Raw genomic sequence first — 15,392 nt, forward strand, 5'->3', positions numbered from 1 at the left:
GAAATATATAACATTAACAATTTTAAAACAAGGATGTTTTCGTAAATCACTAAATTATATAATTAAATCCTATTTATATTTCACATCATCTACAATTTTATTTATTTATTTTCACTTATTTTTCTACATTCAAATTATTTTTTATTCTTTTTCTCCCTGTTTCCTTACTTTTTCAACTTTACTTTTATCAGCACAAAGTCTAATGTTCGGTTTGAATAAAAGGATGATATCACCAAGATATTTGATCTTTCCTTCAAATTAATGTGGCTTTTTTTTTTTTCCCATTAATGTGAGCAGGGATATAAAATCCAGTCATATACGCAAGTTTCTCTCTGTAATTTTTCTGAATAAAAAATACTAAAAAACCGTAATTCTTAAAATTTTAAAAAAATCTAACCATTTTAATAATAAACGTGGAAAATTACTTTAGTTTGAAAAAAAAAAACACTTAAAATATTATACAGTGCATTAAAATAGTATGATAAGTCGCTGCTCCTTATTTTATGTCCGTCAAAGGGGGACTGGCAAGGTTTCAAAGTGTCTCATCTCACGTGATTGGACTGCCTTTTGTCCTGCTCCACGTGTCCTTTTTAAATTGCCTCAGTCGTATCTCAAACAGTTACAGTACACAAAACCACTTCTTTTTAAATGCTAATTATTTTTTTCAATTAAGGTTACCTCTAATGACTTTTTTTTATGTTTTGCTTTTGGTTTTCACGATTTCGAGGTACGGTGATTTTTTTTTTTTTAATAAACAGATTTTGATAATAAGTTAGTTCGAGTACAGGTGAATAGAGAGAAAAAAATTATCAAATTATCTATGGCACTTGGATTCTTCTGTACCTTTCGGATAAGTCTTCCTATGGATTCATCTAATTGTATCTTAACCACTATTTATAAAATTATGTATATTTGAGTGAATAGGTATTGGATGCTATAAAATAGGTTTGGGTAAGAAAAAGGAGAGTACTTAGAGAGGTTATCCTTGTATGGAGTACTGGTGTTTTTCTTTCCTTTCATTTCCCTGATTTCATTATTTCATCTTTGTGTACAAGAGTACAGAACTTGGTGTGATTTTGCTGCAACCATCAGGGTTCCGTTAGTTTACTATTTGAAACCCATACAACACAAGGTACGCCAACCACAGGGACATGCTGAACAGAGCAGAGCAGAGCCGTGCAGAGCATAAGTCGCAATTCGGGCAACTGCAACACAGCGCCGCCTGCACCCGCCCTTTTTGTTTTCCGGAGAAGACAGTGTTTAAGATTTAAAATGAAGCTTTATTTTTAATGTTTATGTTTTTGTTTAGCCCCACACTGTTCACAGCCTCATATGCCTCCTCCACCTTTTTCGTACCTTCTGTCTCCTTCCCTCACCTCACCTCCTTCACCCAACTTCTTCTGCATAAACCTCTTTCTTAATTTCACTCTTTTTTAACGTAACATTTCCTTCAAATTACTACACTCCCCCTTCAATTACTCTCTCTCAACCATATCTATTCAACCATTAATTCACCTACATTTCTCATTCACTCTTCCAAAACTTTTTTCTCTCTTCTTTCCCTTTATTTATTCTCTTCTCCCTCCTAGTGTCAAAGGAATATCTCTTCTCTCTTCCCTTTTTCCCTTTTTCCCTTTCTCCTCTCTCCATTTTCCACCGTCAATGCTTTGCTACCCCCAACAATCTACCACTTCCCCACCATGACTACGCCACCCACCAAGTACACACACCACACCAAACTACTCACACTCTCACACCACCCTCCCCAAAACCCATATCCCAGACTCGTCAGAATAACCGTCACGGACGCCGACGCCACCGACTCCTCCAGCGACGAAGAACAAACCTTCCACTCCTCCAAGCGCCTCCGACAACGCCACAGGAAATTCATCAACGAGATTTCCATCGAGCCCTGCGCCGGTAACAACAATGGCGTCTTTTCCAGGAAGAGAGTTCGAAGCAGGAGCGTGGTGGGGAAAGACAGAGTTGCAGAGACGCCGCGCGCGTCGACGGTTAAGAAATTCCGCGGAGTGAGACAAAGGCCGTGGGGAAAATGGGCGGCGGAGATACGCGACCCGTCGCGACGCGTGAGGCTATGGTTGGGTACCTACGACACTGCCGAGGAAGCCGCCTTAGTGTACGACAACGCGGCTATTAAGCTGCGTGGACCCGACGCGCTCACCAATTTCATAACGCCACCCGCCACGTGGCACAACGAAGACCCGACGCCGGCGCCCAACGGTTACGCCTCCGCCGAGGAAACTCAGAACAAAACCCTGTTTTCTCCCACTTCCGTTCTTCACTCTTGCTCTTTGTCTGAGGAAGCTGAATCCATAGCAGGCAAAGACGATGACTACTCCTCCGTGCCCGAGAGTTCCAAGGCCAAAGCTGAGTCACTGTTTCCGATTCCGAGCGAACTGAAATTTGACTTCCAAGACTGTTTGGCGGCGCCGGAGATGTTCGGCGAGTTGGACAGCGCTGCGGCGGCTGAGAGCGTGTTGTTCTCCGACGACGATTGGCCTGGTGTGTTTCTCACTGCTTGTGAGGATTTGGGTTTGAAAAGTTGGCATACAGACAGAAATCAGGAGTTTTTCCAAGATATCGACGATTTATTTGTCTCCGATCCTCTTCTTGCTCTCTGATTTCATCACTTTTATAACACACTGATTCTCCTCCTTCTCTTGCCCCCCAAATCGGCAAATTTTGTAACGGCGGAAAATCGTAGCAATGTAATCACTAATAGTTTTTTTTTTCTCACTTTTTTTCTGTTATTCTCCTTGTCTCCCTTTTCTGAATCTGTAACAGTGATGTAGTAGTGACTGTGTTCCATCATTCAAAGGTTGGAGCTTTTCAGTTTATTATATTAATTAATTAATTTTAACTATCAGTTTTTTTAATTTTTAGAGGATTTTTATTTTAATTTAATATTTAATTATGAAGAAAAGTAAGTTAGAAATGATATTGTTTTTATTTATAAGAGAGGTTTAAAATAGTTTGAAAAGAAGGTGACAGAGTGAGTATTAGTTGTTTTATGGTTTTCTATTATTGGAGTAATCCCCACGTGAGCCCCGACCACAAGTTGCACAAATAATTTAATTCTAATTTCCCTTCCTACAAATATCTAACTACAGGTGTATCTGTAAGTACCAAAACTATTTTCAGTAAATGTTATTTATTAATAAAACATTATTTTAGTATAAATTTTCAAATATTTTTCAAAACCAATTCAAGTGATTTACATAATTTTTCAAAAATTTTAAAATTCCTTGTTTGCGGAACTTATATTAAAATTATGTATTTATTGATATTTTCTTTAATAAATTATTATTTTCCTAAATTCCCATCAGTGTCTTTGTTTGTTTAAATAAATGAATTTGACTGAGGATAAGGGAATAAGTGAGAAAAGCGATATTATTTGAATTAAAATAAAGATAAGTATAAAAAATAGGAGAAAGTTTTTGAACGATTTAATTGATGTTATAGTTAAAAATTATTTTTTCAATTCATGAATTTGTAATTCTATTATTTTATCCTTGTGTTGCCCTACTACCTACGTTTAATAGGGTGAACTTGGATGAAAAGAAAATTATGAATTATCTAATACTAACAAAACACCTCAAATGTATAAAAAAACTTAATGGTTTTATTATTATTATTTATGATTTTCTAATTAGTATTATTTATGATTTTTTAATTAGTATTATTATTATCTTGAAAATTTATTTTGATTATTATTACTATTATTAATAAACAAATTATTATTACTCTTTTCTTTTTATAGCTTTACACAATTTAAAATTAATATAAAATAATTAACTTAAATATGCTTTAAATATATATATATATATATATATATATATATATAAATATTATTAAGTATTCTATTATTTTAATATGTCTAAATATTTTTGTTATTCTTTACATATTTAACATTTTTTTTGGTTAGTTTTTATGTTTAACTATGATCAATTTAGTAAAAGAATTTCAAGATATTAATTAAAATAATTATATCACTTTGAAATGCATGTTTCAATGAGGTAGTATGCTCGATATTTTTATAAATAAAATATAATTTCATTTTTAATAAATTATCAACCTTATTATTATATTTTTTTAAAGAAGTGATTTAATTTTTATTTACAAAATATTAGTAAAATTAAAATATTATACATAATTTTACTTTATAATTATAAGTTTACCATTTTATACATTTAGGATGATTAGATAAAAAAATCAATATATAACGAAAAAAATTATTTTATATTATATTTAAATTATAAAAAGAAAAAAATTATGATTTTTTTTAATGTTACATACAGTTTTAATATATTTTCTTGGTAAACTTTAAACGTATATTGCTACATTTATATTTAGAGATAACCTTGTTATCATATATTAGAAAATATGTGATTTTGATAATTTAAAATAAAAAACTTAGAAGTAAATTATAATTATTTTAACAAAAAATTATTGATTGAAAACTTAAAATTACATAAATAGTTATCTCATTTATATGAAATAATTTTTTTACTCGATTAAATTATTTATTGAAAAAATAAAAATATATTTGATTTAATGATATTAACTAATAATTTTCATTTTTAGGTTTAAACTAATAGAAAATGAGTACATAAAGGGGTTTGGTTATGTTAGGAATTGAAGATTTACAAATATTAAAAGCAGATGAAACTTATTAAAACTATTATTTCTTTAGCCAACGTGCGGTGAAGCCAATTCTGCATTGCTTTCAGAACTTACAAGAAAATGTTGAGTGGATTAATTGATTTCAAAGACCACTCTAAATTTTACCATTTTCATTTTCAATGTTTTTATTTTTAATATTTTTGTTTTTTAAAAAATGGTAAGTTTATATCGGTAAATAATTAGACATATCGGAGAGGAACTGAATTATTACCTGTTGGGCTCGCATCAAAACTTTCTTCTATTATTACGTGGATTCACACTAATGGATGAAAAATACAAATATTATGATAAACTATTAAATCTGTTAAATGAAAACCCAAAAATCAATGTAAAGTATCACTTCCTGATATTTTTATAATTTTTTTTCATAAATATTACATCAATTATCCTTGTAATCGATATAATATATTTAAAATCATGTCATTATATATTAAACTTATAAACTGTGTTAATTTTGTAATTTATGTAATAGATATTATATCGTTTATACAAATATTATATAATTTTGTAATTTTGTACAACCCATATAATAAGCACATATAATATAATTGGATTATGGAACTAATATTATATTTGTTGTTTTTAAAATTTTAACTTTCGTGTTTTGCGTTAACTTTTCTCTCGTACATTTGTTTTTTTTTTTTTTTTTTTTCATTGCGTTACATACTCTTCACGATTCTTTGTATTTTCATTTTTGTTTGGTTTTTTGGATTTTCAGTTAATGTTGGATGTAATAGTGGGTCGTGTGAGACAATCACCGCTTCTTCTCATTTGTTGCATTGTGTACAGTTCTTAGTTGTCACGTTTTTCATTCTCATTTTTTGGGTTGGGTTCTTTGGAGAACCAGTGATATTGGTCATAGTGGTGGGTAGTGCCAGAGTTTCGTCGTGGTTGGTTGGGGTTTAGTCTTTTTCTTCTTTTGGTGTTTTCTCTCACCGTGTTGCACTATAGTTTATACTGTCGCGTTGTATTTTTTTTTTCATTTGTTGGGTTTAGTTTATTAGATTGAAGGAGACTTGCATTTTCTTTGTCGCTATTGATTACTCTCTCCATTACCTCATTATTTCAGGTTGTCGGTTTACCTTTTTGGATTGTAAAATTCTTTAGTGTAGGATTGTGTTGTTGGGTTTGGTTCCGCTCTCACTTGTAGAGGTGCTTTGGTGTCTAGAATGAGTTGAGTTAATTCTTCATTTTTAATTGTCTCCACCGATTTTTTTTGGGTTGCTTCAACCCCGTGTAAGTTACATTTTTTTTACTCTTATTATTTGTTATATTAATAGCTAATAATTTTGTTGATAATGTATACGTCTAAATATTTATAATTTAATTTTAAATATGTTAGTTTTTAAGATTATTTTTTTTGTTATGTTTCAATTTTAAAAATACTATTTAGATTAAGATAAATACGTTAGGTATTTAGCAAGTGTATATGGAGAGAATTTGTATTTGATTTTTTATAACATTTTTGTTTTATTAAATATATATATATATATGATGAATATTAAAATTAAAATTCTTTTTTTATTGATATTATATTTTTATTGATAATATTTCTTGTAATTTGTTACTGTTACTCATATCTAGTATGTTTTTTAAAATTATTGATTAAGAAAATAAATAAATAAAAAACTGAAAAAAATATTACATATTTCATCAGTTAAAATTTCAACTTATATGTAAAAATAAATATATTACATCGGTTCTAAACAAAATATTATTACATCGGTTATAAAATCGATGTAAAATGTAATGAATTTTCTACACATCAACAATCTAATAAGTCTTTTAAAATCAATGCAAAATATATTATGGTTTCAAATAAGAAAGAACAAGAAAAAATAGTATTATATCTAAGTGTTAAATAGATTTTCTTAATTATATAAATACTGAAAATAACTCATTTTATCAACACGGCTAACGCATTGGGTAAAGTTTCTTTTGCTCACACTAGTTGTAATGTGAATCGCTTGTGATTTATTTCTTCTGTTGACCAATGATATATGAATAGTATTATAAATTAGTGCCGAAAAAATTGTGAAATGAATTGAATTGGGTGTGTTTTGTGAGTTTTGCAGAGAAAGAAATTAAGAGAAAAGATGAAGACTTTTGGCCCCGCTGAAAAGGCAAAAACGCAAGTTGGTTTTGTGTTGGGAACTTGCCAATAAAAGCAAAAGAAAAAATAAGAGAGGATCTGTAAGATGCTGAGTGGCACATAAAATGAGAGTTGTGAATGAAGGCAACATGAAAATGCGTTTTGGCCTTTGGATTGAACGCAATATCTGACACAAGCAGAGGGGTGCAAGTGGCACAATACTAATTCCATACTTTTCATGCCACTAAACCTCATATTCTTACCCATTGCATTTGGACCACGTTAGACCAGTACTTCCTCCCAATTTTCATGCTTTTTCCCCTTCTTTTACACAACATTATCCACAATTTTTATTATTTTTAATCACCTTGTTTCGATTTCAAAATCAATAGATAGGATAGTTAAGATTAATCATTTATTTTAGAAGTCAATTATCACAGTTTTGGTTTTAAAAGATTAATTGTACGAGTATATAAATTATTTTTAACTCGATTCTTAAGTGATGTTAGACTATATTAATTATATTAAAATTTATTTACTCCTTTATTTCCGTGAGTATTGATGGGCTTTGTAAGTTCAGCCATATAGCAGAAAGCCAGAAAATGGTAGACCATATTGGAGCATGATGAAGAAGTTAAAACTTAGAAGGAAATGGTTTAAAAGTCAAGGTGACAAACATGCTCTTCATAGTGTTGAAGGAACGTCTCTTTCGTATTTATTTATTAATGTAAGGTTTGATGAATGGTGATGTGCAAAGTTATGATATTATTTAATGAGGGTGTTGAAATAAGTGGGAGGAAGATGTGTGTGAAAGATGGGAGAGGTAATTTAAATTTATATAAAGCATAGACAAAGATAAAGACCGCAATATTTGTCTAGCGTGTTTTATTACGGTTTTATTTTTAAAATATATTTTGGTGAAGTGAAAAAAAAAAATAGATATAAATATAAATCGTTATTAACTTCAACTCCTAAATAATATCATATTATATTTATTATATTGAAATATTTAATAATTGCATTTTGAATTATCATTATCATCATATGATTTTGCTGGGGACAAAAGTGATGGGTTATTGATTTGTTTTTAAAAGAAGGAGCAGAAGATAACGTCCAACAAAGCCAAAAGCTCTTCCCCGAATGGAGTCACGATTGAGAATGAGAAAAAACAGAGCGTATCTCCCATGTTATTCTGCGGCCCCTACACCCTCAATCTCAGCCTTACACGTAATCAATCGAACGGCTTTTGGGCTCCTTTTCTGCAACTGCACGTGCATCAGGGGATCATTTGGTCCCTAAGTTGAATGGTCCCCGCATCAGACGTCTCGTCAACTTCAATCACTCTTGTTTCCTCACCACCTCATTCTCTTCTCTACTCATCAATCTTTCTCTACTCAATGCTTCTTATTACTTCAACTATAAATTCAAATCATAAATTCTCCCCTCATGCTTCCTTGCTTCCCATTAGTTAAGCATCTAAGAGGTAGGAGGTACTCTTCTATATATATCACCGACACTGATATGATATAGATACGAAACACTGAGTTATATAATATTTCTAAATTATAGAAAAGAAAAAATATATATAAAAATTTTAAATTGATGAGAGAAAACACGTATATATGGATTATATAACTATGAATTATATACAAAATTGAGAATAAAGATTTATATGCACAAATATCTTTCAATTTTTTTTTTAATAAAAACATGTTTTGTATGGTCGGTTCAAAATGATTTGTTTTTTTATTTTTGTAATCATAATAAAAATTGATACAACAAGTTTGAGTTTTTTAAAAAATAATGTATTTCTTCTTTTTAAAATTGTGTAAAAACCATGTTAGAATTGTTAAAAATTCTTTTTTTTAATTTGATACTTAACCAATATGTGTCATATAAGTATCCTACGAATGTTGGTGTTCAATGCGTGTGTCCGACACCATTTAAGAGACGTGTCTGAACCTCATATTATAAATTAATTTTGAATAATTTTTATACTTTTGTTAATATGATTAAAGTTAATTTCAATTAAACATTTAATATAACAATTTTATTTATTTTTCTTTATTATTATAATAATTAAAATAACGGTAATTAATATTGAATAAATAATTAATATTTAATATTAACAAAAATAGAAAAAACATGATCAAATAAAAAAAAAAAAAAAAAGATGGAAAGAAGATGTAAAACATAAAAGGGAGACACATAATTGAAAAAATACATAACAAAAGCTCTCTACATATTTCTGTGTGTTTTTTTTTACTAAAACTTAATATTCTAGTTGAAATCCATTTTTCTTGATTAGAACATAAATAAATGCGAAATTTATTTCAGATGTATTAAAATTAATTTTTTACTTTTTCCCTTAATTTTATCCCTCTCTCTCTCTGACACACACACATTTGAAAGAGGAAGAGGACATCCACTCTCACATTTGAAGTTCTTCCTTCTAGTCTTCTCAAAATTAAAAGAAGACATAAAATAAAGACGAGGCCCAAGCCCAAAGCCCAAGCCCAAGCCCAAGAAGGCCAAAGCCCAAAGAGCCCAAGTCCATCCCATGAGGGGCAAGGCCAAGCTTTGAAATACTCTTGTATAGTTTTAGGAGGTGTGGTTATTAAATAAAGGAGTGTGAAAATGTAAAATAAAGTCACATTACCCATGTGACTTAGGAGAGTGGTGTAGGTGTAGTTTTTGGGAGGTGTCATAGTAGAAAAAGGTCACACCTCCCATGTGACTTGTTTTTGGTGGGAATTTCAAATGAGTTTATTTGAAATTTCCCACCTATTTTTCAGCACCTTAGGCTATAAATAGAGGTGCTTCCTTTGTAAAATTCATATTGGAATTAATCTAAGAAAACTCTACTCAAATTTTGAGTGAACTTTGGAGAGCTTTTGGAGCCTTCTTCTCTAGTCTTATCTTGATGGATCAATGGAGTCCTCAAGTGGCGGCATCACTCTTATCTAGGAGCATTCCACACTTCTAGTGGCGAGATCATCCAACATTCTTCCATCTTCATGAGCACTCTCTTCTCCTTCCTTTCTTCTCTTTCAATTGTTCATGTTGTTTTGTGTTCTTGAGTTTTTTGGTTCGGTTTTTCTGTTTTTCCAACACCTATGTTCTGTTCTTGCCTTTTAATTTCAATTCTGTTCGGTTCCTTTTAGTTTCTCCTCTTTTTTGGTTCAATTTGACTAAAATTGGTTCATCCAAATGAGTTTGGGAATTGGTACTAGTTTTTGGTGAGTTCTTGTCTTAGAACAAATGATCCAACTCTAAGAAAAGTGTCTCTATAATGTCCAACTCAAGGTGATTCCTAAGAAGGTCAAGAACCTTTCTCTATATGGCTAGTGGAATCACATCACACACACATATATATATATATATAATTACCATTTTACCATACATTTTATTTCTCATACATATATAAATAAATATATTATCATTTTATCACACACTCATGTACATTATATTTACTGTACTGATAAACATTTTATCAACTTGTCACTGAATCTCTTCACTTAAAATAAAAGTAGATCTTATGTAAATGGTGATAATTGAAAAACCTACAAAATTTGCATAATAATTCCTTACAATTATTTAAGTTTGCAATTGGTCTTGAATGATAGTTAAGGACTGAATATAGAGAATCATAAAAAAATCTTACAAGCATTTCTACCTTTATCAATAAGATAATAAACCAAAATTTCAAATTTTATGGAGTTGCAGTTTGAGAAATGTGGGGGTACAGAAAGCAAGACACTAATCGTTGAAGTTGTTTTTTTTTTGGGCCCTATTCAATTTTTGACGCCTGATTCCCCATCGCCTGCAAAGTCCGTCAACGATGGACCATAGTGTGGGCTTCTATATATCAGGCCTCATTGTTTTTTAATGGATTTAATTTTTGTATTTTGCTATAGTAAATTAATTTATATTTTTCAACTGATTAAAAAATATTTGTATCATTTTAAAGACTGAGTTCACGAGTTTTCTAAATCTTTATAAACTTTCCTCAGTAGAAATCAAACTCAATAATACCCTTTAGATCTTCGCATGAAGCAAATATGAAGTTGGTACACATGCAACTGAGAAAATTGAAAATAAAAAAAAACTAATAAAACCTTAACCAATTGATTGAGATGCACATTTGGAGATGTTCGTGAAATCAATATTTGCTTTGATATTCGTGAAATCTATGTTCTTCACCAGATATTGAATATTTTCCCTCTAAACTTTTCTCATAACACTTTTCTTAAACTGTACTTTTAATCCATTTTTCAACTTATATATGATTGAATAACAATAATAATACAAATTTATAATGGCAATAGCAAAAGGAAATATCTGGAAACGATACTATTTTTTTATCTTAATAATGTAAGAAGGTATATCCTTAATTTGAATTTACAAATTACAATTATATATCAATTAAGTTTTACAAAACTGTATAGATATTTATATTTATACTTGTTTCTCCCTTATCAGGCGGATTATTATAATACTAACAAAAAACACACAAGCTGCAGCACATGTATGTTTACATTTCTTATTAAATTAAAATATATACAATTTTGTAAAAAATAATATTAAAAACTATATAACCATTACTTTTTTAAAAAGAAAATATTTAATTATTTTAAAATAAAAAACTATTCAATTATTTATTTTGTTAAATAAATAAATAATGTTATATTTATTAAAAAATAAAATTATTAATTAAAAAATATACAATTTATGTAGTATAAATAGAGACAGAGACGCCACATGTGTAAAACACATATTTATATGAATTATATAAATTAGTAATAAATATTTATTTTCACAAATATATTTCAGTTTTGATAATAGAAATGTTTCTCAAGACAAATTAATATATTTTTTATTTTTAAAATTACATTATAATCATGATAATATTATCAGAAATTCAACAATATATAAATTTTGAATTAGATATTTCAGATATACATAATTTTTATGGGTTTGCATACTTAATATTTTTCCATGAAGTTAATATTTTTCAGCAATTGAAATGGTTAAAAAAAAGTATTAGCATACATTAAAAAACCTCTTCACATCCAGATTTTAACGAAAGGCCAGTGAAGAGAATCCAGACTGGTAAATCAAACGACCTAATGTCTTCAAAAGGAGATGAACAATGGCAGCACTAGATAAACAGAATATAACACTGAGTAGCAACAAGAAAACACCGATACAGAGAAAACCCTAAAAAAACAAGGTTGAATTGGCGTAGGGGAATTTTTCCCTGTCATAGTCGGTTTGTGAATAACGTTGTCAATTAATCATATCATATCCTAATGTTAATGCTAATAGCTGTATCCATAATAAATATAACAACACCTTGCTTCAGTTGCAGTGAAACACCATTGATGCTTTGGTGGCAAATATTCAGAAGACGGAAGAGGAATGAATGAGATAAGTGAGCGCCAAAGCCAACATCATCAACACATACGCAACCCCTTGATCTATAGACGTCCCTGAACAATGTATGTCAAAAAGCCACAAAAACGAATCGATAAGTAACGCAAGCACATTTTCAGATCCAGCGAAAATAAACAAGTAACTTCTATTGAATTTTGGAAGCAGATCTGAAAAAAAGAACAGTTACCGTCGCTGGTGGGAGGAGGTGCCGGAGGCAGGGATTGCGCATGGGCGGAGAGAGGAACGTAAAGAGTGAAGATGAGAGAGAGAAGCAGAGCCAGCAATCCGAAACCAAACGAAAACCTGAAAATGGCCATGTTTATGGTTTCGGCACACACGCTGTTTCTCTCTCAAGTTTGTAAGGTGCGGTGATGGGAGCAAGAGACGGCGCACGGATTTTAACAGGCTAAGGCCGTTACCTTTCGAAGGGGAGAAAAAAGAATAGCGGAGAGAGGCAACCGGTGAAGCCGGTATAACATAGCAGTGGTGGGGCCCACCCGCATGTTATGAGCTTGCTAAGCCCATGTGATTGCCGATTTCGGTTTGGATTTCAACCAGTCACACCGCTGACACTCTGTTACCTTTTGGCGCCATATGCTTTTTTTTTTCTTCTAACTTTCCTTTTCAAATCCATCGAATTTTATTTTTAGAATCTTAATAATTTGTTAAATCAAAAAAAGTATCTCACTTTATATTATAATTTAATTAAATTCCTTTTTTTTGTAGTATGGGGATATGGTGTTGCCTTAAACGGCTATTTTACCTTATTTATTTATTTTTATCTTTGAATTAGGAATTACTAACGTCCGATAACTTAATATTTTTGTTGACTTTTTTAGTATATAATTTAAATTTTGATTTAAATACAGAGAATAATTAGTATATTTATAACTTTGAAAGACTGTGTAATGAATGACGCGTTTGTTTCAAGAAAAGTTGATAAATTATGAAGGTCCACCTTAGAATTTTGTGCATGGTTATTAGCATCTACAATAATTACTGTAATGATATGAAAATTTAAAGCATTAAACAGTTTACAAATTATACACGAGAAAGGAAATTTATGGATTATCAAAACTGTATCATAGGATTTAACCTTCCATATACATCATTCTTTGGAATAAATGTACATTTTGAGAGAAAAAAAAGTTAGTGTATATTTAAAAGAAATGAAAAAACTATGCTAAGAATGAAATGAATGTTATATGAAATTAGAGTGATGTGTCTGATATAAAAGTATTTCTAATAGAAGAAAATAAAAAAATATACAATGTTGAAAGTTATAATTATGTTATGTATAAATTAATTTTTAATTAGTTGTCTATGTATAATCTAATTTTAATTTATATAAAAATATATTATTATTTTTTAAACGTTTATAAATCATTAATAAAATTTGAAGATTGTATAATATCCCAACAAATTTAGTTAATCACTTTGGCTGATATTTTGAAGGTTTGACTAAATGTAAAAAAATTGTTTCACCTTTTCTTTTTGATGTTTGGTACAATAACTTTCAAGCAGTAATTAAACATAGTCAAACCATTATAAATAGCCAAATAGAAAAGAAAAAAAAAGTGTTACTGTTGTGGTTAAAACTTAAAACGCAAAAATCAAGTGAATACATTTGTTAAACAGTTTACATTTTAAAAAGCTGATCTTAAATATTTAGGAGTCAGTCTAGCTAATTATAAATCACAAAAAAATCTCACATCTATAAGACGATTATATATATAGAAAAATTATCATTTAATATATTATTTTTCCTTATTTTTACTTTACAACTTCTTTTAGTAATAAAATAAATATATTTTTTTTAAAAAGAATATTTTTATTGTTAAACGAAAGTAAGAAAAATTATAGTGTGAAACTATCATTATATATAACAAAATGAAGAAATTGGAGTTAAATTTTACCAAACCATTCCAAACAAAATACTATACAAAAATTATTAAATAATAATTAAATTTAAAATTTAAAATTTAAAAATAATTAGTTATTATATTAACTAAATTAAATATTAATTTAAAAATTAAAAAAAATTATTAGTATGTAAAGTAGTTTGTATTATTAATAAAGATTTACAAAATAATTTTTAAATTAATATCTAAATTAAATTTAAAAGACTAATAGAAATTAATTTAAAATAATAATTAATTAAATTTTAATAATTAAAGTTAAATATTAATTTAAAAATTAATTTATTAAATTTTATTAAAAAAATATTTTATATATTAATAATTATTTTAATTTATAAAAATATTTATAATTTAATTAAATAGTAATTAATTATTTTAGTTTTTAAAATTTGTTTTATTTAATAATTTTTTTTGTGAAACCTTTGTTCTAACAGTTATTTTATTTTAAGAGCATTTTAATGCTCAAGTTAAGAAATAGAAGAAGTAAACAAAAACGTTTCTATATATTTTTTTTTTGAGAGGTAGGCGTTGTTTGTGTGCACTCTCCTTTGAATAAAAACAAGGTGTCAGATTATATTTTTTGGACTGACCCGCGGGTTAAGTTAATATTTTTAATCTCTTACTCTGTTTTCGGTCGTTCTGTTTTTTTTTTAAATTAAAACTTAAAATTAAAATAGTTTACAAAATTAATTATATTATTTAAAAAGATTAAAAAAATATAACATTACTACAAATTAATATTATCAATTATAATAAAGTAATTTAATATATAAAACTTATTATTATTTTTTAATTATGAGTAGTAATTAATAAATTAGAAAATTAAAAAAATATTTATATAATTAAATATTTGAATATATATATGTCATATATTTGTAAGTTTTGCTAAAAATAATTAATATAAATGACTATTTTTATATTCATTATAATTAATCAAAATTGTCATATAGAATAAGAAGTTCGAGATTGAAGCATAATTTATTCATTTACACTTTAAAGTTTTAATCGTTATTTTTTTACTCTAATTAGGAATAAATTAACTGTTGTAAAATTCATTTAATTAAATTTATTTTAATCTTGACGGTTGTATTTGTTAATTTTATATTTTAGTGGTAGTAGATCATTTAATATTTTTCAAAATAGATGGTATCGTTGTAGTATCTAACTAGATAGTTTGATGGAGCAGTTACCGATACGAGTGAGTTGAATCACGTGAAAGTATAAGTTGTTTTTCGGAATCA

The 15,392-nt window shown here is 28.6% G+C and overlaps 2 protein-coding genes across 2 annotated transcripts; one reads left to right on the top strand and one right to left on the bottom strand.

Moving 5' to 3' along the window:
- Positions 1-927: 927 nt before the first annotated feature.
- LOC137811467 (ethylene-responsive transcription factor CRF2) lies at positions 928-2,887 on the top strand. Its single transcript, XM_068613239.2, has one exon. It carries the CDS (start codon positions 1,701-1,703, stop codon positions 2,640-2,642), a length of 942 nt encoding a protein of 313 aa, XP_068469340.1. The 5' UTR covers positions 928-1,700; the 3' UTR covers positions 2,643-2,887.
- Positions 2,888-12,077: 9,190 nt separating this feature from the next.
- LOC150029115 (arabinogalactan protein 41-like) lies at positions 12,078-12,664 on the bottom strand. Its single transcript, XM_090298600.1, has 2 exons — positions 12,420-12,664; positions 12,078-12,288 (listed from the first exon to the last, which is right to left on the bottom strand). Exons 1-2 carry the CDS (start codon positions 12,547-12,549, stop codon positions 12,200-12,202), a joined length of 219 nt encoding a protein of 72 aa, XP_090154726.1. The 5' UTR covers positions 12,550-12,664; the 3' UTR covers positions 12,078-12,199.
- Between the last annotated feature and the right edge of the window lie 2,728 nt (positions 12,665-15,392).

Source organism: Phaseolus vulgaris, chromosome 2 (genome assembly GCF_051622355.1).
Source record: "Phaseolus vulgaris cultivar YP4 chromosome 2, ASM5162235v1, whole genome shotgun sequence".
In the NCBI taxonomy this organism is placed as follows: Eukaryota; Viridiplantae; Streptophyta; class Magnoliopsida; order Fabales; family Fabaceae; genus Phaseolus; species Phaseolus vulgaris.